At 39.2% G+C, this 27,876-nt stretch overlaps 1 protein-coding gene across 3 annotated transcripts; it reads left to right on the forward strand.

Annotated features, from left to right (window-relative positions):
* On the forward strand, positions 1-27,427 carry LOC121329313 (zinc finger and BTB domain-containing protein 40-like). 3 transcript variants are annotated; one of them, XM_041274859.1, is made up of 18 exons: positions 1-472; positions 1,397-2,111; positions 3,114-3,241; positions 3,752-3,950; positions 4,723-4,868; positions 6,139-6,331; positions 8,611-8,747; positions 9,531-9,729; positions 10,848-10,984; positions 11,919-12,090; positions 16,856-17,230; positions 18,226-18,432; positions 18,830-18,994; positions 20,395-20,609; positions 21,013-21,175; positions 22,658-22,744; positions 24,035-24,204; positions 24,826-27,427. In XM_041274859.1, the coding sequence occupies exons 2-18, from the start codon at positions 1,403-1,405 to the stop codon at positions 25,021-25,023; spliced, it is 3,600 nt and encodes a 1,199-aa protein (XP_041130793.1). In that variant the 5' UTR covers positions 1-472; positions 1,397-1,402; the 3' UTR covers positions 25,024-27,427. The 3 variants fall into 3 exon arrangements, with proteins under 3 accessions (XP_041130793.1, XP_041130796.1, XP_041130794.1); XM_041274862.1 differs by having other exon boundaries at positions 16,862-17,230; XM_041274860.1 differs by having other exon boundaries at positions 4,726-4,868.
* The last annotated feature ends 449 nt before the right edge of the window (positions 27,428-27,876 follow it).

The following is a 27,876-nucleotide window of genomic DNA, read 5'->3' on the forward strand; positions in this document are numbered from 1 at the left end:
GCCGGGTTCAAGAAGGCGGATGTTTGTTGCGTTTGCTAAAGTTGAATTTTGAAAGAAATCTTTATTGTTCCTGTTGAATTTAAAAGATCCGATATTAGTTGGAGTGTGTCGCGGGGTCTTGTAGTTTTTTGAGCTGGCGTTTATGTAGTTTACATTTGTGCAGTGCAAAATACAACATCCTTCTGTTTTTCCATTGCGGTCGGAATCATAGCGCATATGATTATTGAAATATGCGTTATGCTTTTGACAACAATATTTGCATTTCGTTTTATTATTTTCCTAGAGAACAGTGTAGTCCAACAATAGCAATTACCGGTGTATGTATAGTCTATACATTATATTAGTCACCCAGGTTTAAACACAGCACTTCCAACTTGCTGTTACATATTCACAAGAAGAAAAGACGTTTGTATTTTTTTTTTTATACATAAAAATTACCGTTCATGAACAAATTGTCACGATTAATGTTAAGGTAACATATGGTCAATAGTTAAGTCACAACAGTGTTTATTCATAATCAAAATGGACCTTCTTAACACAGGGCAATAATATTGAGATCAACTTTCCCTCCACGTTACTTGATTTTACATTTTCATTTTTAAAAAAAGGAATGTTTTGCTTCACTGATGGTACATTGTATTGCCATATAGGCTGGAGTGTGTCGTGAATTCCGATTTCCAACTGTTGTTTCATGAAAATTAGATTGGAATTACATTCATGACATTCTTATGAGAGACAATATTGCGAGTAAAGATTTGTTTTAAAAATCGAAAAATAATTTAACATCAACAGATGTGCTTGTTATCCCTCACCGCTGGGTATACAAGGTGGAATCGGGAGTACGTACTGTAGAAGTGCCTCGCCACACACTTTCAGGATCTGCATGTACAGTCTGTCTATCTGTCTGTTATAATGAACGTTATTTGGGGGATCATAATCTGGGTGGGTGGGTATCAAAGTTGCTTGTCTGATAGTTCGACTGGTTGTTTGTCACACCTACATATTTATATTTGGAGAACCACTTATCCAATTATGATGAAACTTGCTACTGATGCTATCTGAATATGGGGGGATATTGAAGCTGTCTGCCTATATATGACATTTAAGATTAATCTTTGATGATTTGTATAATAGAAAAATAAACAGCAGGTGTATACATAAGTGAAGAACCATTTTGCACTTACAAACAATGGACCCCACAGGATACATACTCCAGTGCAGTGTAGTAAAAACCAGCTAATGTTATTCTTTTGTTCTGAAACATTTGTACTTCGGTCCATCTGTCAGACTCTAAATGGTGAACTGCACCAGTCTTCACCTTTCATTCACTCCTAGCCTCCTTTTCACTGTTACTATTGTCATGTCTTTGTACCAAATTGTATTTTTTTTCTTATAGGAACTCATGGAGCTTCCCAACTACAGCAGGCAGCTGATGCAGCAGCTTTACACTTTAAGGAAGGAAGGCCAGTTCTGTGACTGCACCATTCTCCTAGGAGTCACCCCCTACAGAGCCCACAAGCTAGTCCTGGCTGCCTCCAGCTTACTCTTCAAATCGCTGCTTGAGAACTCGGAGACAATTTCCATAGACCCTTCTGTTGCCACCTCAGATGAGTTTGCTAACCTGCTGGAGATGATCTACACAGGCAAGCTGCCTCCCGGCAAACACAACTTTACCAAAGTCATCTCCATCGCAGACAGCCTGCAGATGTTCGATGTGGCGGTGAGCTGCAAGAATATCCTAAACAGTCTATTAAAAAGATCCACATGTGAACAAGCAGAGTCCAGCAGAGATGCTAGCTGTGCAGAACCTGCTCCAGATCATACCAGGGACAACCAGGCTTTGGTACCTGCTGCAGTAACCACACACGAGTCCAAGAAAGATGCCCCTGAGCTCTCCACCACTTTGAACTTAAAAGAAGCGCAGGAAGACGCACCCCTTTTGGAAGTTCATCAGCAGCTGAGTGAAATTGGGGATCTGGAAAGGTCTACAAAGCCTATATTCTCTGCAGAAGTGAAAGACGATCTGACTGAGGAGAGTGGCATTCAGGACCCTTCAGAAGGCAGCCATGAAGATTCTCCACCTCGGAAGAGGTGTCGATTAGCATTATCTGGTATCACTGTTTATTTTTCGTTGAACTGGTTTTAGCTGCAGCTCTTCGGGATTATTTGACTTTGGAATTAATCAATGCATATTTTAAAAACTGTCAATTTAAAAAAAGACTCCTCTCAATAAGCGCAATGGATTTCTGAACACATTTGTTAAAGTTGCTAACAAAAGCGTTTTGTAAATTTTCCTCCTCATGCACTTTTTTCAATACACAGGTTTCAAGTGTGCAGTTTTTGAAAGAAGTGTACATGCTATAACAAACTTGTACTTTCATTTTAACAAAGGACACCCGGTACTACACCAGGTGAAAGAAAGTCCTTGGCTTTCTTGCGTTGTCTTCCAAGTACACCCTCTGTCATTTCACCCCAGCAGTGTCTTCTGAGTCAAAGCATCTTACAAGAAGAAAGAATATCAGTCTATAGGGGAAGCAGCTGGTTGGTTACTGGAGGACCTGAAGGGGTGGAGACAGTTTGGCTGTCCAGGCGAAATAACCCAGGAGGTGCAAGACAATCTAAAAGCAGTGTCTGCAAACAGATTTTTAAAACGTGTTTCTTTCAAAACTGTGTACATGTTTATGTACATGGCAGGGAAAATTAATGGATCTATTTTGTTTGCTACAATCACTTTAATTTATTAATTCAGAACTGATTTCAGTTTTGCCTATCTGGTAGTTTAGGCAGGAGGACTTGTATATCATACAGCTGGTTTCACAGACCCTCATAAGCATGAATGTTGGAGTACCTAATGTTACCATAGGCAAGGCATTCCAAAAGTAATGCTAGTAAAAGCCTTTGATACTGACAGATAATAGTGTATTTTTTAGGGTACAATCTTCACTCTTTAGCTTAACAGAAAGTGGAATAAATGGAGATTGTAAGGGAGAGAGATTGTGCTTCCAGAAAGAATATCTTCAATGAACAGGTCTTTCTGTGCCTTCCTCTTAAAGAATCCCTCCATATTTCTGAACACGTTGTATAAAGAAGGCTTGTGTTGGTTATTTTCACAGACGGGTCTGAGGATGACCTGGATGTTTTGGTGCAGAGCAGGAGTCGAATTGCTGAAGCGATTAAAGATGCACAGCCACTCGTTCATTTAGTTGAGACCTGTGAGTCACTTTCAAGCTCAGAGAAACAGGTGAGAACAATAGTTGCTGAATGAACAAACATCTCTGTGGCAGGAGCTTGTATGTTTTAGTAAATAATTTCAGATTCCGATTTTCAAATTGTCTATGTTAAGGAAACTCTTTGGTATGATCCAACAGACAGTGTTAAATAAATTGTCTCTACAAGATGCATTCTGTAATTCTCTCAATAAAGCTCCATTGCAAGTGGTGTCCAGTTGACATTCACCTTTTCACCACTACATTGTTTTCAACCTGTGGATGTATTGGTTAATATTCACCTTTCCATCTTGCTTCAAATTTACAAACATTTGAATATTATTGGAGGTACCCCTTAGATTATGCAACCAGTGATGATTTTCTAGTTAAAATTTATTACAACAAAAGTGTAAGTCTTTCAACAGCTTTTTTTAAACAGTACGCAATGCTTAATCCACTAAGACTATCGCATGAAATGTAAGAATCAGCTGATCTTTTGCAATGTCTCCCTCTTACTGCTTTTTACATTTTATTTTCCTCTACAGATTATTTTAGATTGCTGTAAAGAAGATCAAGGTGTTCCAAACGTTTTTGACCGGTTACTCAACAAAGTCACTGATGAGAAGAGTCTCCCTGTGGATACCCTGTTGTCAGTACTAGGCCTCTTAAGGGATTCCTACCCAGAGCTAAACAATGTGCTTCAGACTAGAAGTCTAAGTGAAGACAGCTGTGCCGCACAGACAGGTAGGAGATTGGAATGATGTCGATGACACAGTTTCTGCTTTTTACAACAAGGCTAAGATCGGCGCATGGTTACTTTAAAACCCTTAATAGGGGCAAACTGTGTTTCAATTTGGTTTAACAAAACATGCTATTGCCAGTGCTGTGTGTTGAATTTAGGGGAGTGACCTAATTCAAATGTGAACAGAACAGTTTTGCAAACTGGACACTAGAAGTGGAGCTTTGAGTGGCTCATTGAGGGCATGAGATCATTTATTAGGTGAACTCAACAGAACACTGTTTTATTTTCTTCCCCTGCTCTTGATTATGTAAGACCAATTATTTAAACATACATATATATTAAATATCAGACCAATCACAAGTATTTATTTTACATTCAATTACCTCAACAGTTCAGCTAAGGTACAGCTTGACTATACTTTAGCACAAGGACATACATTACTTGAACATACTTCTGTTTCTTATTACTGATCGCTGAAAGCTGGATGTTGCTGTAATTTAGAATAGTACCTGTTTAGAAGGAGATGAATGTGACTGACATTCTTGTTGCCTTAGCTCTCTATGAAACCACTCGCCCAAATTTGTTACAAGCAGTAATTGCAGTTCACATGAATTGGTTCGATGAAGTTATTTATTGCATCCATCTTTAAATGTGTGACTCAATGCTGTACAGTAAATATTTACATGGGGCTATGTGGGGCAAGTGGTGATGGGCCAGGGCTGTCCATGTGTTCAGAGCGGCAGAAATGCTGAGTTTGTGTGTGTGTGTGCTCAGCAGGTGCTGCTCCAGAGGACAGAGCGTTCTTTGACTTGCTTCTTGCTCATGTCGATGAGCTGGGGGACAGTGTGACTGAGCTGAGCCCCATCACTGAGTGCTTGGAAACGGCAACGGAAGGATTTCTAACAGAACTGGAGAAGGAGGTACTGGAGAAATGTCAGTGTACATATTTTTGGAATGCTGTTTCTCTGAAGTTTCTAAACATGCTAATAATACAGACAAGCCAGTCCTATTTAGGGTTGATGGATTCCTGTGATTCTGGAATTTTCAGAAAATCTAGAAGCAATAGTTTGAGACAGAATCCTGAATGTGAAACATGCTTTTTAGTCCATTAGTATAATTTCCTAAATAATACAGCAAAGTCGTGTTTTTGTAGACACTGCAGAGGCTTCAGTGACACTAAGGTGCTTGGACTGAACGACTCTTCAGTTATATATGTATATATCACATATAGAATATCATATATATATATATTCATATATATATATATATATATATATAATATATATATATATATAGTCTTAGGAATCTTAGGAATGTATTAAATATTTATTTACTGACCGCGTGTCAGACAGCTGAACCTTTCCCCCAGCGTGTTCTCTGAGGAAGACTTATAGAAAACAAGTATACAAACTGTACCAGCCCCCAGCAGCTTCCCAAACTGTGATACCATTAATATTATTAAGGCAGGACTAAATGGCTGCAAAAAAAATATCGAAAGCCATGTGTACAGTATTTATTGACAGTACTCAAGACTTAAGATTAACTCGCCCAAAATACGTTTACTCCCATACTAAATTGTACTCAATGACCTAAAACCTTACCTGGGGCGCTGATCATAGGTATACCCCACGGAAACAAACCATTCACATTATCATATCTTCTTATTACAAAAAATGTAAACAGATTAAAAAATAAAATAAACGTTTATGTCCAGTTGTCCATTAAACTGACACCTTGTTTAACCTCAGATCATGTATTTTTCAGATCTCATGTATCATTTTTGCATGGCATTTGATCAGAGATGGGTTCCCTCTTGCATTGTGCCCCAGGGATGCCTTGTTTTTCTAAATTCACAAATTACTGCTGCTTGCCACTTGAGCTAAGATTTCCATTTACCAGCAATGTAACTTTTAATCTGGACACAGACCTAGCTACCTGGAAGTATATGAAAGCTATTCCCTGAGTGCTTTGTACTAATTGGCCAGTGCATTGGCTTTACGCAATCATGCACAGCAGGTACATTGCTAACCCTAAAAGAGTTAGAGGGTTCCAGAGGAATTATGCCAAAGACTTTTAGTTTAGGGGTCCCCAATGGCTACATGTCAATTGAGTGCTTTAAAGTTTGAAAGCACCATTTCTGAGTCCTAAAGCCCACAGGAAAATCTGTTTTTATTTAATTTATTTCTTTAGACTGTTCTTGAATGCTGTAAAGGAGTGTCCCCCAAGGAAGCCATTGCAAATCTTTTAAACAAGGTGATGACAGAGAAGAGTGTAGATCAGATCAGCCTGTTGAAACTGCTCCATGCAGTTAAAGAGGCCTTCCCCAACCTGCAGCTGCTATTGGAGAGAATTAAAGCAGAGTGGGCACAGCGCGGGGGAACAGGTATGTGATGCATTGCTTTACTTGAGGCAGAGTGGGCACAGAGCGGGGGAACAGGTATGTGATGCATTGCTTTACTTGAGGCAGAGTGGGCACAGCGCGGGGGAACAGGTATGATGCATTGCTTTACTTGAAGAAGAGTGGGCACAGAGTGGGGGAACAGGTATGTGATGCATTGCTTTACTTGATGCAGAGTGGGCACAGCGCCGGGGAACAGGTATGTGATGCATTGCTTTACTTGATGCAGAGTGGGCACAGCGCAGGGGAACAGGTATGTGATGCATTGTTGATGTTTTTAAATATTATTTGTGAACTGTTTTTAGAATTACATTCTTTAGTTACCACACAAACATAAATAATGAGTGATTCTCCTGTGTGAACGTCCTGGGGATGTGGAGATGGAAAAGAGACAAGTTAGGAGGAGCATTAACTCTAAATACTGGATGTTTCCACATCTCCAAATTCACAGCAGAATCTACCATTTCTTACCCTTTTTGATTTGATTGAGGTTTTGAATCTCTTGCTCAAAATTGAAGGTGTGTTTTCATACTGTGTTTTGCTGTCTGTTTCGGCAATATGGGCAGCAAACAATTTAGACCGTGTCCTCGTTATCGTTATCGTGACTCATGCGATTCTTAAGAGCACACAGAGGTGCTGCTTTTACCAAGCAGATTAGTATCAGGCTACAGGAGATGCAACACTAAGGACATATTTACCTTTAAATCTTTGTCATATTGGAGCATACTTGGGTCAACTCACCTCCTTGTCTACACCCTATAGAGGTTTACCACAGCATATTTGCACAGTCATGTTGCAGCTTTTCCTTTGCTTTTCATAGGGTTGTACTTATTTATTTATATACCTTACCATACCTTTTCTAGGTTTTACAATGCTTTCCTATGCTTTTACTCTGCTTTATTACGCTTTACTCTGCTTTTACTATGGCGAAACTTGTGTATGAGCAGAATGGCATTTGTAATATTGTTTCTTAAAAATGATGCTGATCACCATTTACCAGAAAGAAGGTTATCATTGGCAGCATTCATTGATACAATGAAAAATACTGCATAAAGAAACTGAATCCAACTGAGTATGTAAAATGTAGCCTGTAATCTGCTACTGGTGTGTACTGGTATGCAGTCAAAATGAATCTACACTGCCACCTATTGGCAGGAAATAAATTTAAACAAAACAAAAGTGCAATTTATAACAGTAATCATTTGTCATGTTTTTGTATCAAATAGGCTATGCAGCCAACATCTGTAACTGGGTAATTCTTGTATAAAATGTTAATTTCCCAGTATTGTATTTCTTTCCAAATGTATAACGATATTATTCATACCTATATATTTTATTCAATCAAACCAATTGCTTTTATTAAATTAAAGACGTATGTTTTTGGTATATTTTTCACTTTTAAAGTTGCAAATTACTGACCTCTGGATTACTTCTTATTGCTAATATTTATTTTTAAAAATCATAACTTTTTCCAGTGACTCCAACTAATATCTACACGCCGAGTTGGTCAGTGTAGTTTACAACTTTAATAGATTTGAACGGGATACTAAATGGTTGATGAAGACTTTTTATTTTAATTTTTTTTTTTTTACGTAAATAACTCTAGGGACTATAGGGAGGGTTTTTTAACTGCATAAGGGGTATGGGTTTGCATATCAGCAGCTGTAATCCTCTCCAAAGATTTGTCAGAACAGCTGGGTTTGCTTCAGTAGACAAGTCATCGATATCTGTATGTTCACCCTACGTCTATCTGTATGTTGGGTATAGTCTGTCTGTCCGTGTGTCACACCCACATTTTCACATCAGTTGGGATAAAACTTGCCTGGGATATTCCTTTGTTATTAAGTATCATATTCTGGGGGTTCCGGGATAGAAGTAATGCCCATTGCATAGCAGTTTGATCCATTTCTGGTTCTACTATGAGTTTAATAAGACTCACCTGAGCTTGTTGACTATGCACTGTGGCTAATCAATCTGGAATGGGTGAAATTGCAATGCCATAGGAGTCTTATTTCCATCTCTGGGGTACATGGAGGCATCTTTTGTGCAACAGTGGATGTAGACCATGGTGATTTACTTTTTCATCTTTCCGATTCTGATTTTGTGTTTGCATCTGTGGCAGGGGTTGTTTGTCTCTGACCTGCTTTGTTGTTAAAGCAATCATTGATCTGTGTGCTGTAATATATAAATGATGCACCTCTCTGAAGAATGTGCAATTGCAGGTATTTCAGACATATTTAAACTAAACAATGCTTAACCCACAGAAGAGAAGAGCCTAGAGGAATATGGAGCAGAGCTCTTGAGGAGATACCATGAAAGTCTCTGTGAGGTACTGAGTGAGCCCCAGCCTCTCACTGACAGCCTAGCAGCAGCTGGAGATATCCCTACAGAGGAAAGAGAGGTGTGCTGCTTTTATTCCTCTCCTCAACCTATCCTGTCATCTACTCTTAAGATTTGTGTCTATAAAGTAGAATTAGAAATAAGTGTATAGGGTGGAGAAGAAACGACAGTGACTGTGTAGGACCAGTGTTACAGGAAAATCATATTAATATGTATGTTGTTGTAAGAGAATAGTTTTGTTCATTGTATTCCTCTTGTTTAAGAAGCAAAGTATATCGTTACATTGTTGCAGCAAAGCTAATGAAAAAGGGAAACGTGTTTCAACCCTTAACTTTGCCCCCTGGAAAAGGGGGCTTAAAACTATTCCACCTAGCATTGTATACAAAAGAAAACAATGATTTAACATGAACAATTACAACACAAACAGACGTGGAGGGACTCGTGTTTTACATGAGCGTCTGGAGAATCCTAAGTGCTGGGACTGAAAAAAAGCTTCCTCATCCCGTTCAAATCATGTGATCTTTTAAACTTTGCAAGCCTCACCTACTCCATATGTATATAGACAGAGAGTAGGTGGGGCCGGTAGAGGTGAAAGGGCATGGTGTCGCATGATTTGAATGAATGGCTGTTCAGTGCCTGGCAGTTTGGATTCTTCAGACAAGCTCAAAGCCAAGTAAAGCAAGACCTCAGAATCAGAGGATCCCAGAACTACTCGGAATGATTGCAAACACCTTAAAATGGTAAAAAAAAAAAACCTGGCTAATTTGAACGACTTACTCTTTGAACTAAGATAACGTATACAGAAGGGATTCCCACGTATTCCTTTGTCCCTGTGTTGTATTAGTTTGTGAAGAGGATGCTGGAGGAGGATAAGGACCCTGGCAGCTTTGGCCGGATGATCTCTGTGGTTCTGGAGGAGCGCAGCATACAGACCCTGTCAGTGTGGAGGATGCTGCTCAGAGCACAGGGAGAGGTTCCACTTCTAGCTTTACTGATAGAGGAGATCAGGAGGGACCCGGACGCGGATAAGCTCATCCAATCAGGTGTGGTTTCAAAAGGAAGTCTTTCTTAAACATTTCTGTACAGAATAGGTACATTTAAGTATTCCAGAATCCCCTGCAGTGTTTGCAAGAAATCCATTAGTTTACCTTTTCTGTATCTTGTGTTGTCCATATTGCAGATTTATTTTTTTAATATTCCTGATAGTTTACTCGTCATAGGTAAATAAACTGAGGAATGACTTTTTTTTTTTTAACTGTTATTTAGGGACATTTGCCAGGAGAGAGAGATTTTTTTTCTTCCTATCATGGCAGTGAATCCAGTTCATGCTCCCTTCTTGATTTATGACCCATAATTTGTGATTCAATATAGCACTGCAATACCGCCAACATTGGATATATCTAAGGTAACGTAGTGCGTTTCTTGCAAACTCTGCAAGGTGTTCAGTAACACTTTAAGGGGTGTAACACCTTTTTTAGTTACATTTCAAAATGTTTCATGTATGTTTCAGAACTTGTTCCATGCCTTTCTTGTAAAGCTAAAAATGGCATTAAAGTAAGTCACTGCCTGTCAATTCTACCCTGCCCACAAAACTGGTTACAGAACACCTTGTAATGTGTAACAGAACCTACTTACGTTATCTTTTCAATAACCTGTGATGTACTTGTCACTGCCCTAGAAAGAGGATTGATCCGATAGTGTGTCAGATCATGCTCCCTCCTTCAACAACCCTGCTGGATTTATGTGCCCCAATAGCTGTAGCTCAATCAGACCATCAGCATTGTTGCAGGAGGAAGAACTATCTGGATACATCATGACAAGAAACACTTGTCTGTTGACAAACACTACAGGGTGTTCTGTAATACATGTGCCAGTCCTGGGAGTCACCATTGCAGAAACATTCTTTTGGTGTTCAGTGAAGAACAAATATCCCACCGAGTCATCAAGCATTGCTTGTAAATGGATAAAGAATAGGCCAATACTGCAGGACGTCTTGTTTCTTAAGGTATGTTGCCAATGTTTAGTAAGCAAGTGGTCTCGGTAGGGTAAAATGTTTAATACATGCCCACCAGATGTAAGGGCAATACAGATATGTGTCTGGCAATATAGACACGATAATTGAATTCACTGTAGATGCAAATTGTTTTTTTTCTTTTTCTAGTCTTTGACAAGGAAAGCAGAGCATTGGATATTTTATTCAGACATAAGGAGTTGGTCACAGAGGCGATTGATGACCTTGGCGTATTATTAGCCTGTGTAGCACAGGGTGTGGAGTGTCCAACGGGGGATGCCATTGAGGTAAAATAAAGACCCATGCATCCATGTCATATCTTTTAGATCTGCTCATCATCCTGAAAATCCTTGAGGTTCTACAATCTAGCCAGGGTTACCTGCTTGCTTATGCATGCTTTCTGGTTTGTAATTGGTTGCAATGGTGAACAGGGTCATTCATGTTATAGTGTCTTAATGATGTACCTTAAAGGGCATATCAGATGGTTATTTATAAATAATTATATTACCAAATCTCGCATATAACTTGTATTACACTGTGTAACAAAAAAACATTTTTTTTTTGTTCCTGGGTAGTAAGTGTTATTTCTTAATTGCTTATGCCTCAGAAGTGTAGAAAATGGCTATTATTCCCCACAAACTTTGCTTTTGTGACCAGGACAGCGATATTTCAAAATATAATTATTTCCAATGGGAAAATGGGCAAATGTGTGTCTTTTCGTTCACATAAAGTCAGAAAAAAACAACATATGAATCCAAATTAACATGTATTTATACTAAAGTAATACAAAGATGACTACAAAAGATTTAGAAGTGAGTAGTTTTTCGAGATTTACAATTATACTGTAAATCTCGTAAATACAGTATAATTGTAAATCTCGAAAAACTACTCACTTATAAATCTTTTTTAGTCATCTTTGTATTACTTTAGTATAAATACATGTTAATTTGGATTCATATGTTGTTTTTTTCTGACTTTATGTGAACGAAAAGACACACATTTGCCCATTTTCCCATTGGAAATAATTATATTTTGAAATATCGCTGTCCTGGTCACAAAAGCAAAGTTTGTGGGGAATAATAGCCATTTTCTATACTTTTGAGGCATAAGCAATTAGGAAATAACACTTACTACCCAGGAACAAAAATTGTGTTACATAGTGTTATCATGTCTTTTAAAAAAAAAAAAAATAAATCAATGCAATCTTGTTTTGTTTCATAGATTATAAGAAACTGTTGCAAGAAAGAAGGTCCAGGGGAGTCAGTAACTAGTCTTTTAAATAAAATACTTGAAGAAAAATCAATTTCAGCTCTTCCGTTTTGCAAGCTGCTGTGCATCATCAGAGAGTCCTTTCCCAGTCTCATGCCACTGGTTGAAGAGTTGGAGCGAGCAGGTAGGAGACTGAAGTCAAGAGAATGACTGTTTGGGATAAAGAGGTGCTGTTCCTGTAACGTCAGGCTTGTTGTTGGTGAGCCCCGAGTCTGACAGGTTTGCAGAAATAAGTGCAGAAACATTTGTCTTTCTTTTTGAGAAGCCTTCTGTCTGGAGGAAAATGTATAAAGATACATTGGTGGTTTTCTTTAATCTTCCAGAGAAATGTGCATACTGTCAATTAAAGTGAAGAATACAAATATATTCAGGAATACCAGTGATAATATGGAAAAATGCTAATAAGAATAAAGAGATTTAGAAGGTTTGCACTGTTATCCATACCCATGCATAGTGTGATGTGTGAAGTCTGCATTACAGTACGTGAAGACCGTACAGATTCTAATCCTGTTAAAGTGATTGTAGCTGACACAATAATCTCAGGTATCTGTCATGTTTTGCACTTCTATTGGCTATATAGGTCTCAGGTGTGAAAGAAACGCATGTTATAGCAAACCAGTATTTTCATTTTAAAACATAATATCTGGTACTACATTGGGTTAAAGAACCCAGGCCTTACTCTCCGGTAATCTGTTGCACTTCTTTGGTCCTTTCACCTTAGGACTGTTTTCTCGGCCAAAGCCAAAGTTACTGGCTGAAAGCATGTCATAGCAGAAGCAGCTTGCTGGCTAATGACAGGAAAGAAGCCGTTGAAGGGGCGGGGACTATGGATGTCACGGTATAAAATTTTGACGGTATAAAAAAAAATATACCACGGTTATCGTCGTAATGCGGTATAATGTCATATTTTTTGTAATGCGTTTTTTAAATGGCTATTGAAGGAAATACACTTAAGTCAACAAGAAAACAAGAAAAATACTTTAATTTTAAGTTTTAAAACAAATACAACACACTACAGTTCTATCAGGCACTACCTAACTGGAAGTAGTGCTCACTCCAGCTCACACTGGCTCAGCAAAATAATGCTGCTTTTTTATTTCAAGTTACTGTGGAGAAAAACCTAAATATTATCATTTTCGGGGCTGGGTCTGGAATGATAGGGGGTAAGGATGTAGCCACTGCAACGGAGTACCCTCTATCAGTTTGGACGGCATCCTATTAGTTAAGAGAACATAAGAACATAAGAACATAAGAAAGTTTACAAACGAGAGGAGGCCATTCGGCCCATCTTGCTCGATTGGTTGTTAGTAGCTTATTGATCCTAAAATCTCATCAAGCAGCTTCTTGAAGGATCCCAGGGTGTCAGCTTCAACAACATTACTGGGGAGTTGATTCCAGACCCTCACAATTCTCTGTGTAAAAAAGTGTCTCCTATTTTCTGTTCTGAATGCCCCTTTTTCTAAACTCCATTTGTGACCCCTGGTCCTTGTTTCTTTTTTCAGGCTGAAAAAGTCCCTTGGGTCGACACTGTCAATACCTTTTAGAATTTTGAATGCTTGAATTAGGTCGCCACGTAGTCTTCTTTGTTCAAGACTGAACAGATTCAATTCTTTTAGCCTGTCTGCATATGACATGCCTTTAAAGCCCGGAATAATTCTGGTCGCTCTTCTTTGCACTCTTTCTAGAGCAGCAATATCTTTTTTATAGCGAGGTGACCAGAACTGAACACAATATTCAAGATGAGGTCTTACTAGTGCATTGTACAGTTTTAACATTACTTCCCTTGATTTAAATTCAACACTTTTCACAATGTATCCGAGCATCTTGTTAGCCTTTTTTATAGCTTCCCCACATTGTCTAGATGAAGACATTTCTGAGTCAACAAAAACTCCTAGGTCTTTTTCATAGATTCCTTCTCCAATTTCAATATCTCCCATATGATATTTATAATGTACATTTTTATTTCCTGCGTGCAGTACCTTACACTTTTCTCTATTAAATGTCATTTGCCATGTGTCTGCCCAGTTCTGAATCTTGTCTAGATCATTTTGAATGACCTTTGCTGCTGCAACAGTGTTTGCCACTCCTCCTACTTTTGTGTCGTCTGCAAATTTAACAAGTTTGCTTACTATACCAGAATCTAAATCATTAATGTAGATTAGGAATAGCAGAGGACCTAATACTGATCCCTGTGGTACATCGCTGGTTACCACACTCCATTCTGAGGTTTTTCCTCTAATCAGTACAGAAGCAAAGTGTTACCTAGCAATAGCCAATCGAGTGTATTTTAAGACATGCAGTGCCCACCCACTGATCTCTCAGCAGAGTGCAAAACTTAATGATGAGAAGACGGATGGCGCATGCAAATTAGATTTTTTTTTGGAAGTTGGTTTTGTTTGCCAACAAGAAAATTAGTGTGACATCTCCATTCCAAATGGGAATTGTGTGGTACTTGTGAATTCCTTTAGCTTGCTGGCTTTTTCTTGGTGTTGAGTACAGAAGGTTGGCAGGCAGTAAGGGAAGCTGTTAGTGTAGAGAGCGCCTTCGCACAAAAACAAAGCATTGCATCAGGTATCTATGGACTGTCAATCATAATCTGATTAGCATTGAATCAAACTAATCACATAACGATTCTGCTGTACTGCAGCTTGTCTACTGTGAATTATCAGTGTCATTGAAATAGAATGCACATTACAGAAGCAACAAAAATGTATCAACACTGGAAAGTGTTCAGGCTGCAAACATTATGAAAATACAATGTGAACATGTAGAAACATCATTAGCACCCCCGTTAGTGTCTGAAAGTGATCCACACAACAGGTCCACGAAAATGTTGTTGGAAATGATTTTGAAAAGCTGGCATTCATGTGCAGCTTGTATAAGAGTCTGTGGAAGGCTGTTCAGGCAAGGAAAAGGTCTAATACTTACTGTACAAGCAGCAGTGTGTGTCTTGTTGATTGAAAATGAAGCTGTACAATTCCTGTGCATGAAACACATTTCTTTTCAAAGCAGTGTATAAAACTCCCTTTACTTGTCACTATGTGCAACAAAAACTGAAGTATTTTTGGAAATTGTTTGTGTTAGGCACTTTCAATAGAAATAGAATCATGAAATGTGGGAAATGAACCCTCAAAATAATAATAATAATAATAATAATAATAATAATAATAATAATAATAATAATAATAATAATAATTGTGCCTGTACTGAGCTGGTTCTTGATCTTTCTGGACCAATACGGACGGCTTAAGCATAACGCACATATGAAAACTTGTGCATTAAGAGCACATTACCTTTAAACAAGAAAAAGGTTCATTTTAACCAACCTAAAAACCTGTTGGCCATTTGCTGTGTTTAATATACAAAACACAGAATTCGCATTGGTGTAACACAGTATAGATTACATGGACAGAACCTTTAATAACATCTTGTCCCATGCACAAAAAGGCATATTGCACAGTTATGATGTAAACAAAAATGTGCAATATGTCTTTGTCCATAAAAAATAACAAATGGGCTGCTATATTAAATGCAAATAAATTGCAGTCCTGAGACATTTCTTATTACAGAACCCCTGGATGGAATGTATATAAGAAATAACCCCAGACAGGGCGGGCAGTAAGAGTATTCTTACCGCACACCTGGCTGCGTCGTGAAGCACGTTGCGAAACAATTATCAGCCCACGAGCAGATGGTGTCATTGTACTTTGTAGAATGTTTTTATACATGGCGGCATTCATTCGATCTTCAATCACATCAATGTCTCCAGTCCCTGAACTGCTAAAACACCCCTATATCATGATCGAACCACCTCCATGTTTAACTGTAGGCACTAAATTGTTTTTTTCATTTGATGTTCCTTTTTTTCTTCTCCAAACATACAGCGGTCCATTTTGGGGGAAAGTTATATTGTAGTATCAGTGAACCAGAGAATTCCTGTTTACATTTATTGGCAAATTTTAGGCAGTTTGATTTATGAATTTTCTTTAAAAGTGGTTTGCAGTGAGGTCTGCGTGCATACAACTCTTCTGTGTTCAGGTGCCTTTGTACAGTGCTTTGATGCACTATCTTGCCTGGTGCTTCTAAATCTTTCTTAAGTCCTTAGCTGTTAGTTTTTTTTTCAGCTGCTCTGATGATTCTCCTGCCTGCTGTATCCGTATTGTCCAGTTCTTTCAACTGTTTAATTTCTTTCAAGCGTTTCAGTTGAATTTGTTAGGTGGAACTGCTTGATTATTGCTTGGATTGTGGATCTTGGCTTTCCATCTTGAAACTGTTCTGCAGCCATTTCCTTTGTTGTAGGTTGCTACAAGTGCTTTTCTTAAACATCAATCCAACTCTTTTGTCTTGACCATCTCCTGTGTTGCCAAATACCAATACTTTTAAAACATTTTTTAATAAAGATTGTTTGTTAAACCACCAGAACTTGTGGATTTTGGTTATTAAATGTAGGGTGCCACTACTCTTGTCTGTAGCTGTAAATATGTTTTGTTTTTAATAGATATTCTTATCACTCTTATTACCTAAGACACGTGTTTTAAAAACATGCTCCAATGTATTGCTAGTGCTCTGTGCCATTCTTTCTCAATGAGTTACTTCTGCATGCCATTCTCTGTAAGAGGCTGATGGAGAGTTTATCGAGAGATTTTCTTTGCCACAAAAGAAAATAATGCAATAGAGTTTTTTTGGCCATGCCCAATTTGATCCCTTCTCTTGTCAGCTTGTAGACAAACAATTTGATGCACCAGTCATCTTTAAGTTCTGTTACATTTCCATTCCAAAGCAGTTGAAGAATGCCAGTTGTAAGGTTGCACCTGTGACAGTTTATTAGACATCACTCCTATTTTCTGTAGCTTTACCCAGTTCCATATTCTAATTTGTTTTCTAACTAGAAACAGAAACTGAAGAATATGCAAAAGGAAAGCTAAAGAAGCAGAGAGGCGTGGAGATGGAGGTGATGCTGGATGAGAAGAGCAGCCCCTCCGACCTGAACGAGGAGATGCAGAAGAGGAGCAGCAAGCAAGGCTTCAACTGCAAGTGGTGTGACAAGAGCTTTGAGTTCAAGTGCAGGATGGAGGTGCATCTGAAGCGCTGCCGCCTGGCCTTGCAGGCTCCGGTGGAGTGCCCGGAGTGCGGGGAGACCATGGCCTCTTTGAGAGCCCTGCAGCTGCACACCTCGCAGTCCCACGGAGACGCCCCCAGGAAGAAGAGGAAGCAGGGGGCCGTGACCTGCGACATCTGCAGCAAAAGCTTTGCACATCAGTCAGGTAAAGTGAAATGAAGATTCTCATTAATGGCCAGGTTTACAGTGAGTGAAGTGCAACATCGGGGTGTCCATTTACCTACAGTTTTTAGTTGCAGCCATAACTTCTAAAAAAGCTTCATCCGAATTTTGAGGTTTCATGTTACTTTGCCTTTGCTCTATCTTGTGTTGGCCATATCAAAGTAATATATGTATTTGTACAACATACTCTTGATTTTTGTTTTGATATTTTTATTCACACATCATAGGTAAATCAACTAGGGAATTGCTTTGTTTTTCAACTTTTACCCCAGGAAGACTTTATTTTTTTTCTAAACACAGCAGTATATCCAGTTCACTGCAGCAATGCTGGTGCTCTGATTGAAGTGAGTGGTGTATTGTGGGAACAGGAGAGCTGGTGAATGCTCCCCAGTAAATGTTGGGAAATGTATTCCCCGGGTGATTATGATCCATGATGTGTGTTTAAAAATATAACGCTGTGATACGGATGAAAGGGACACAGTAATTTAACACATTTGTTGGAACCGCTGCAGGGTGTTCTGTAACACTTTAAACACAGCGCTACGCCCCACTGGGGCCTGTTCACAAAGTTTTGCGTCAAGCTTGATGTTCTTTAAACCTTTACACTTTTTCCTTAAAGAGTAAATGTAGCTTCAAATTGTCTTTTTTTTTTATTCAAAGGAGTGATTTATCACCATTCGAAACCCTCTGTGTAGCACAACTAAAAATAAAGAATCCCAAAGGTCTTAAGTTCCCTGTTTGTTTAAAATATGACCTACTAGTTGGCTGTAAAGTGTGGAGGTTTTCCTTCTCGAGGCTAAAAGGTTGTGTGCAACACAGGTACAAATTACATTTAATCGTTAATTGAACATTGTTTGACTTAGAGCTATATGTTTCGTGGTTCACATCTAGCTCTTGCCTTTCCGTTCAGTTCAGTGGGTCAAGATGCCAATTTGTTACATTAAATCAATTTACATGTAGACTTGCCTTGTTCTGCAGGCATGCTTTACCACAAGCGCGCAGACCACTTTGATGAGAAGCCCTATTCCTGTGATCAGTGTGGGGCAAAGTTTGCTGCCAACTCCACCCTGAAGAACCACAAGAGACTGCATACTGGAGAGAGGCCCTTCTTCTGCAAGCACTGTGACATGATGTTCACACAGGCTGCGGCGCTTGCTTACCACACCAAGAAAAAGCACTCTGAAGGTGCTTCCATTTCCATGAGGGGGTCGGAAATGCATATGTTTACTATTATTATTTTTATTTATCATTTCCAACTTGATTCGTTTTTGTGTCTTGGTAATCAAATGGTAGAGAGTCGAGTAATTTTTCAGAAAATAAAGCAACCAGTTCTGAAAGTCTAGTACATGGTGTAGTACATTTGCAAAGTGACCGTTCTGTGACAGGAGGGCGCATCTAACCTAGCAGAAGAATAAATGGGAGGCTAGTGGCTTGCCTGTCAAATCATTTGTATATCTGCTACATACAGTAACAGTAAGCTTTCCAAGACATTTTGGTTCTAGTGTTCAAGGTTTAATAGTGTTTAAGGTTTAATTTTCTTTTCTTTCTGGTGCATTCTGTGCCCTTGTGTGTTTTCTCCTAGGTAAGATGTATGCCTGCCAGTACTGTGACAATGTGTTTGCCCAGTCCATCGAGCTCACCCGCCACGTGAGGACGCACACGGGAGACAAGCCGTACGTGTGCAGGGAGTGTGGGAAAGGGTTCAGCCAAGCCAACGGCCTGTCCGTCCATCTGCACACCTTCCACAGTGAGTGCGCAATTCAGCAGCTGGGGGTTTATGCCTTCTGTTTATCTGTCAATGCCTGACAGGGGTCAGTTCAATGGAATATTAAAATGTGTACTGCAGCCCCCCTGCAAGTTGCGTACTTGGAGAGTTATGCAGAGTTGTAAACAGTCAGCTCAAGGAACTTGTTCTTTTTCTTTTTGCGATCAGTGGTACTAATTTCCATTTCTTGTGTCGTTGTCAGCTTTTCAAATATTACATATTACAACTAGCCACTACATGCAATCTGCTTGGCTGTGAAACAAATGACTTGTAGATCCAGCTCTAGTTTCTTAGGATACATAGGTTTATAAATAAATGAAGCTGTAGTCAATGGTATAGCATTTTTGAAAGTTCATTGGTAAGACTTTAGGTTTGGTTAGAAATGCATTCAAATCCAGAGTAGATCTTTTATTACTGTACACCTTCAAGTAAATTTTATTTTGGGAGCGGGAAACAGCAGATCTACATGTCGGTGGAGCTTTTGACATTCTGAAGTTGCTGTGAATACACCAGTTGAGAGCAACTTTTCACATCTTTCACTCTGCTTTGGAAAAAAAAAAAAGCAAAAGTAATACGATTTCCATTATACAACAAAATATCAAGTATGATCACCAGCTGGTTACACACTAACGGGACTAGACTGGGGCTTTTAGGCTTTATCAGACATTTCATTGTTTTAAAAAAAAAAAAAAAGTCAAGTTAATGTTACTTTGCCTGTTTGTGCTCGGATATCGAGGACCCTATGACTGAGTGTGTTGTGTTTGTGCTCGGATATCGAGGACCCTATGACTGAGTGTGTTGTGTTTGTGCTCGGATATCGAGGACCCCTATGACTGTGAGTGTGTTGTATTTGTGCTCGGATATCGAGGACCCCTATGACTGTGAGTGTGTTGTCTGTTTGTGCTCGGATATCGAGGACCGCTATGACTGTGAGTGTGTTGTGTTTGTGCTATGATATCGAGGACCCCTATGACTGTGCGTGTGTTGTCTGTTTGTGCTCGGATATCGAGGACCCCTATGACTGTGAGTGTGTTGTCTGTTTGTGCTCGGATATCGAGGACCCCTATGACTGTGCGTGTGTTGTTTGTTTGTGCTCGGATATCGAGGACCCCTATGACTGTGAGTGTGTTGTGTTTGTGCTCGGATATCGAGGACCCCTATGACTGTGAGTGTGTTGCCTGTTTGTGCTCGGATATCGAGGACCCCTATGACTGTGAGTGTGTTGTCTGTTTGTGCTCGGATATCGAGGACCCCTATGACTGTGAGTGTGTTGTGTTTGTGCTCGGATATCGAGGACCCCTATGACTGTGCGTGTGTTGTCTGTTTGTGCTCGGATATCGAGGACCCCTATGACTGTGAGTGTGTTGTCTGTTTGTGCTCAGATATAGAGGACCCCTATGACTGCCAGAAGTGCCGGATGAGTTTCCTCACCCTGGATGAGCACAAGAAGCACATCCAGGTGGTCCATCCTCGGGAGTACTACCCCTGTGAGACCTGCTCTAAAGTCTTCAGCGCCTCTTCTGTGTTGGAGAGACACATGGTCACCCATGTGGGAGGGAAGCCTTACAAATGCGAGATCTGCAACAAAGCATATCAGGTCAGATTCAATCCAAGGGGTTTAGTCTCATTTATCCACTGTGATCACATTCTCTATCATAGGGTTAATTTAACAGCACAGAATAGTAACACACTGACAGTATGGGTATGTTCTGTAGAACCCCTGGGCACACCGTGCCGATGTTTTTACCAGGGTCAGTTTTTACTGTGCTTTGTTCAATAGGTTTGACACCAGTTTTTTATATGGAAATTAATTTAGATGTCTACAAGTCTAGAGTTTTTAATAACTGAAAGTTCCTCTAGAATGTTTAATAATTAATTATGGAACTCACTTAAATACAGACTTTGTGAAATATATAATTTCAACATAAGCAGAGTTGCATCAGGAAGAGGGTGCATCATTATTAGATTACTTTTTAACTGTGTGATGTATCTTTTTACAGCAACTCTCAGGACTGTGGTATCACAACCGCACCCATCATCCTGATATATTTGCTGCGCAGAATCATCGCTCTTCAAAGTTTGCTTCTTTCCCGTGCTCCTCTTGTGACAAATCATTTCCCAACATAACATCTCTCAAAAGACACATGAAAGCAGATCATGCAGGTAAGAGCTAAAGACCCTATTTTCCACCATACAGTAGGGACCTATTTCTTATTCGGTGTAGTGGAGTAATACATTACTTTTTATAATTCAGTATACAGTACACATTTCAAATATGACTTTGTGCCAGATTTCTTCCCTGCTTAAGTTAAATTTCACTGTAATGTTTAGCTGCAAAACAGACCATGTCACCAACAGCACAGGAAGTTATTAGATACCAGAAAGTGGCAATGTGTTATTTTTTTTATCTCTGGCAGTGTACTTGGTAAATCTGTATATTCTCAATGAAAGTGAATTGAAGCTGCCACAAATAAGTACAGAAATTAATATTGGGGGCTCCCGAGTGGCACATCCGGTAAAGGCGCTCCACATGGAGTGCAGGATGCACCCTACAGCCTGGACATCACCGGTTCAAGTCCAGGCTGTCCCACTGCCGACTGTGGACAGGAGCTGCCAGGGGGTGGCGCACAATTGGCAACTACTAAATAAAAAAAATTAAAAAGGGGAAAAGAAAAGAATATTAAAGGCTTATCAGTGCTTTAACTTACACTGTGCTAACATGACAGTCCCTGTCAATCTGACCTAATACTATGTATTGCAATCATTTTGTGTTTATGAAACATGCACACATTGTTGTAAAGGCAAGTTTGTTAGTGAAGAAAATGTATCTATTGCTCCTCATGGATTCTTCAACGCTATACTTCTGGCCAACTTGTGGATGAAGGACATTGCAATGAAGTCAACATTGAAAACACATCATTCATAGAGAAAGCAGTGATTGGTACTGAAATGCAAGTCATTGCATGAAGCTCCTGGGAGTTTAAAAGAAATAAATGTCCAGCAAGCCCACTGAAAAAAAGAAAATAATAATAATCTGGGGAAACATTTTAAAAATACACACTAAGAGTCATTGCCTTAAAAAATAAACTTTTCAATGTTTTTTTTCGCAACAAGAACTAAAATTCCCAGAATAGAGTCACGTGTGTCAGCTACGTTCCTTGAAAGGGACTTGCAGCATGGACCCAGATGGCAGGAAGCTGCAGTTCAAGCTCTAGCAGCACATTTATTAAAGAAACAGACTAATAAATAGGGCATGAGGTTCACACAAAAGACTAACAGGCTGTAGGCTGGGCAGTTCCACATCAAAACACAGTTAAACATGCAGGTTACACTTACCCAAACTTCACAAAGGATTTCTCCTCCTTTTATACAGGTGGCCGTTCTCCAATTAGCAGTCAGTTACATAGTTTGAGAATGAAAATGTGAGATTTGCAAACTGATGGTAATCCATATAAGATGCGTTTTACTGGAATTATTTTGTTAGCTCTGGTGCGGGGGCATGTCAAGAATATGAAATCTATGACGCTTTTCATTGTTTATCAAGTAAGTGGTAATATTTTGAGGGGAGTTGGGAATACACCTTATGGTAAGGCTTTAAGGTTGATGTTTTCTGAGTTTCATTTATCGGACCTGTTTGTTTTATAGATGCAGAGCTTTATGAGTGCCAGAGCTGTAAAGAGGTCTTCTCTACATTGGGGCTACTAAAGAAGCACACCACAACCAAACACACAGGTGAGCCAGATTTATAATCCATGTTCAGCAGGAGACGTGTGTTTTATTAGAACTGCATCATCCTCGGACCCTCACATTTTACATTGAACTGTACCGAAGACTTTAGGTTTAGAAGTGTAACTATACTTTATAAAACATAACACTGTTTTGCCAATATTTGCTTTCAGGGATAATATATTGTTTACCTTTATTATTTTACTATAAAATTCCCCGGCAGGCACTCTGTTTAGTCCGGCTGGTTTACCAGTTTGTCTGCATCAGCTGTGCTAGATTTAGCTGGAGATGGACAAGCTCGCTCTGAACTAACCAGCCGTCTGCTTGCTACTACTTGCAGCAGCAGGGGGTGCGACGCTCAGTTTTTAGCTCAGCCGAGCAAAACTAAAATGGAATTGTTTGCATTTTTATATTCTGATAACATTTTATAAGAAGTAGAAACACCCTTAAAAGGACAAATAAATACTGTAAACCAGTGTGGAGCACAGCATCGTTATAGAGAGTAGAGAATGTGAAAAAACAGCTCATAAATAGTGGAAGTCAGCTCCTGATTGTGCTCCAGGAAAGCAGCAAACTATATACTACTACTGGAAAAGTGAATAAAACACAGTATTTACTATTTACTGTTTAACATCATTTCTTGAAAATAAGACCCGTCAGAAAATAATTCAATAAAAAATCAACTTGTGGAAATAAACCTTATTTAGGAGCGGTTACCTTTTAAAGTGTTGTGTGTGGTTTTTCTGTTTATTCCGTAATGTAACAGTTTCAAACCTAATGCCCGAGACAGATCCTTATTTCAGAAAACGTCTGTTCTTCAGGACTCTGGAAAGCAGCTTTGTTTTTCAGCAGTGCATCAGCTTTGCAATGTCTCACTAACAGTAATGAGAGACATACAGGTACATTGCAGCATGTTATAAAACGGCTTGGATAAATTGAATGCCGTGGTGAAACTTGTCTTATGCACGGCTAGAGGTGAATCTTCTCGTGAAGATCAAAGCGCGTGTGGGTCAGCATAGTGGCAGTTAAGGACAAATAGATATTCAGCATTTGGATATTGCTTTTATAGTCAAACACTAAGATATGTTTTACCCCCTGTCGTGGGTTATTGCTTACATAATGGACTGTAGGTAGCAGTAGTGGAAATATTTTTAAAGTACATTAAAAATGGTTATCCGTAGACAATCTACCTGTAAATAATCAGGTCCTGACTGTGCAGTGAGTTTGCATCTGTAGGTTCTGAATTCGCCCAGCTGTTTAAATGCCTCTCCTGTCCGTCCTCCTTCCGTTATCCAGGCGCACTGCAGAACCAAGTCAGCACTGAGCATTTCAGCCATGACGGGGAGGTCTTCCGGTGTGGCCACTGTGCCCTTCTCCTCCCCTCCCAGCAGTCCCTGGAACAGCACTTCCAAACCCAGCACCCGGGGGCAGGACTGGTCCAGGCTCCAGCCACTGCAGCACAGATGGTAATGCCTCGTAGAAAAGTATTACTCAACACAGCAGGGGGGCCTGTTTGTGATGGACTGGCTTCATTTATCTTGACTGCAATACAAGGCCAGATTCTCAGATTATTATTAGCACATTTTTATCTGAAAGAGAAAAAAAAAACAATTATAAAACTTAGAAAGAAATAGTTGGTCTACTTTCAGAAATGATTAACTCTGCATTGTTAACTGATATATGTAAAAAGTTTGTTTTGTATAAAACTAAATACTTTTGGAATATATAACAAGTATTTATTATATAGTTTGTCATATTTTTTAGAAGATTATTAATATTAGTGCTGGGTATATTTAAATACTGTATTTGAACAAACACCACAAACTTTCATATTCCTATTTGTTCAAATTACAGAATTTATAAACAACTATCAAACAGATATCATGCCAAGGAAACCAAGTCATAAATGACGTCTGAAATGAGCAGCATTCTACTGTACAGTAAAGAAGAAAAAAAACTCCCAGAGAATTGTTTCTACTGAAAAACTATTGTTTTCCAGTTAATTCAAAATGAAAGAATATTTGAATATAAATGTGTCATCTCAGCACTAATTATTAATTAAAATCCCTTTGATAAATGCTTTTAAGGTTATCCAGGCATCTGAACAGACGGAGGTGTCCGAGGAGCTGATTGCCCTGGAAGAGACTCAGCTTGGCAGATCACAAGTGTACGTTGCCCTGGCAGATTCCCAGAACAATGCGTCCGGATCGGAGATCATCGCTGTCAGCATGGAGGACTTGCTGGATGGAACAGTCACTCTGATCTGCGGAGCAGAAGCTCAGTGACATCTCACAAGACACACCTAGTTTAGCACATTTAACCATTTTTGCCATGCTTAATTATGTCTAATGATTTCTAGGCAAATATACAAAATACTGTGTACATATAAAACATCCTTTCAAGAGTAATTCATAATAAAAAATAATGGTATTTTAACTTCCTGATAATGGGATTAGTTTTGGCAGATTTAAACCCACTTTTTTTAAATTATGCGTCTTCTTTTTTTGGAAATTTAGGATTTCAGACCATGGTCACAAGGCATTTACCTTAGAGCTTAGTTTAAACTGTCCAGTGTTCAAAATAATAAATTCAGTGCTTTAATTGTTATTTTGGGTGCAGTCTATAGCACCAACAATATTGGGGACCCCAGCAATTAAATGAAAATCCCTTTTTATTTTAATCTGCTGTCCATCAATATAAGGAAACTGAATGTACTAAGGACAAAGAGCAATGATGGAGTCCAAAACCACTGGCATTAGTGCACTAAAAGAGGCTTGTGAAATGTCACTTATGTCTCCGGTCTGTCTTTTGAAAGATAACAATGGCCAAAAAGCCAAGAGTAGACAGGACTTGTATATGTGCAGGAAGGGGATGAGTGCGCTGGGTTGGTTTGTGTAGCCTAGGTCCCAACATATCGCACAACTCCAATAGGACTTCCTTGTGAAAGCGGTATCTTGCAAAAAGTGTTTGTGTGCTTTGTGCACAGAAGTGATAACGGTCCCTAAACACTCTCTCTCTGTCAATGAAAAGTGGCATTAGCAAGGTCTTCCAAAAGAGCGAGATCAGCCATTTTCAAGTGGTTTACAATTATTCTGAGACTTTATAGTGAAAATGTTTATGTGTTAATAGCTGCACGTCTGTTTCTACTTACATTATTGTGTAATTCACAATGCTAGACAGAAAGGATAACAACATTGTTTTCTATTTAGTTTGTAATACTCATGGTGGTGAGAATCAATATTGATACCACGGTGTGGATAATAATTCTAATATTAGGCTAATTTATATGTACACGTCAAATTTCAGTTACACACGCAATTGTTTTTCACTACACACTGATGGTGTATCTATAATAGGGGTTACATTTTTTTTCTTGCAGAACCATCATTCTAACACAAGGAAACAATCGTACGCATGCTCCAGAATGAGTCTACGGACATTTCCACGCAAATTTGTATGTTGATAAATCTCATACTTTCAGTTTAGAATGAAATGTGTGCGTACGCACAATTGACGAATATAGCCCCAGGCATGCTGACCCAGACCACAGGGCAATGTCAGGTTGAAGGGTAGTTGTAGCAAATCTCGGGTGGGAAAATAAGGTGCTGGCCAATATCAGCATGCAATCTTCAATCTCTAGTGGCTTCTAATGGTCCATGGCAAATCTTAGTTCTAGTAACTGTTGCTGGCTCTCCTGGATGAGGAATGTCGCTCTGAGTGCAGCTATTGCTGATCTTGGCAGCGAGCTGTTGATCTTATTACATTGTTCTTCCAGTGCTAATGCCAAGCATTACAGCACCTGGTCATGATGCCAAGTGAAGCGACCCTGGCACAGAGCTACCTTACATCCTGTAAGAATGTGCTCTGGGTAGCTGGTGATGAACACAATGGACTTGCAGGTTTCTCCTCTACCCGCACATTCAGTTTCTGTGCTGATGGAAGAACATCATATGTGGACCTAATCAGGAAGCTGATCCTCCTCTGTTCCATTGTCCACAGGTCTCGCCAACCAGTCTTCCACTCTTCCATTCTCCCGTCACTACTTTTCTCTCTGCTTAGCCTGGGACGACTCCTTGACACACCTCATCCTTCTTGTTTATCACTTCAGTGACTACCAATTTTCTTCTTTCAGGTGGAGCTGCTTCGTGCCTTTTGGGGGAGCCAAACTGACTAAATGAATGTACAGGGTACACATGTAACAAACAGGAATATTTGGAAAAGATGACACAGAAAAAAGTTATGATTGTCATACTCTGCAATACCTAATTCACTCACTCAAACGGTAGCAGAACACACAAAAGTTTCCTGCTTCTAATTGTCGAACTGCATGTCATACGGATCTTGTCATTTCGTTCAGGATGAAGAGAGGAGTTGTGTTTGGAGAGAGATGTGGGTTTAAGATTGACAACTACAAGATGACCCAGTTCCTTAGAGATTCAAAAAAGAGGAAACAACTAGTGACAAACGCAATATGTATATACAAACCATTCTTTATGATTACTGTGCATATTGCATAGAGAGCTCCTATCCAGTAAGCTTGAGGAACGACGGGACGTAACGCTATGAACGATACTAGTAAGTGCAATTCCATCGAGACCTGTCTATACATGAGAATTTTTTTAAATGTAATATTCTGTTACTGTTCATTATAAAGAGTTGCACTTTTCTGTCAGGTTGAACACAAAATAAATAAAGCATGAATGTCAATATTTATTTCTCTCCTAACGCTCTTTGTGGATTTTATTAAAATGTAATTAATTAGGCTAATGCTTTTTACTCCCCAATTTAAAGATATGTCAGTTGCACCCCCTTACCACAGTTACTCCTCACAACAGCTCAGGAGAACTGAAGGTCAGTAGGTGAGCACTGATTGCACACTGTTCCCTGTCTGCAACCTGCAACACTTGCAACAAAGAAAAATACTGACGTGCTGCAATATTTACAGTAAATTATGCATTTAAAGTAGGATTCTGCTTAGGGTGTACTAAACTGTACTGTAGTATAGGGCAGCGCTTTTCTGTATATACCAAGGTTATAGTATTCAAAAACATTTTCTAAGGTTGCAAAATGCATTGCAATATTCTGCAATGAATACTACATTTGAGTTGTTGATTTGTTAGGGATACTGTAGTTAATAC

This window comes from Polyodon spathula, chromosome 16 (genome assembly GCF_017654505.1).
Source record: "Polyodon spathula isolate WHYD16114869_AA chromosome 16, ASM1765450v1, whole genome shotgun sequence".
Classification (NCBI taxonomy): domain Eukaryota; kingdom Metazoa; phylum Chordata; class Actinopteri; order Acipenseriformes; family Polyodontidae; genus Polyodon; species Polyodon spathula.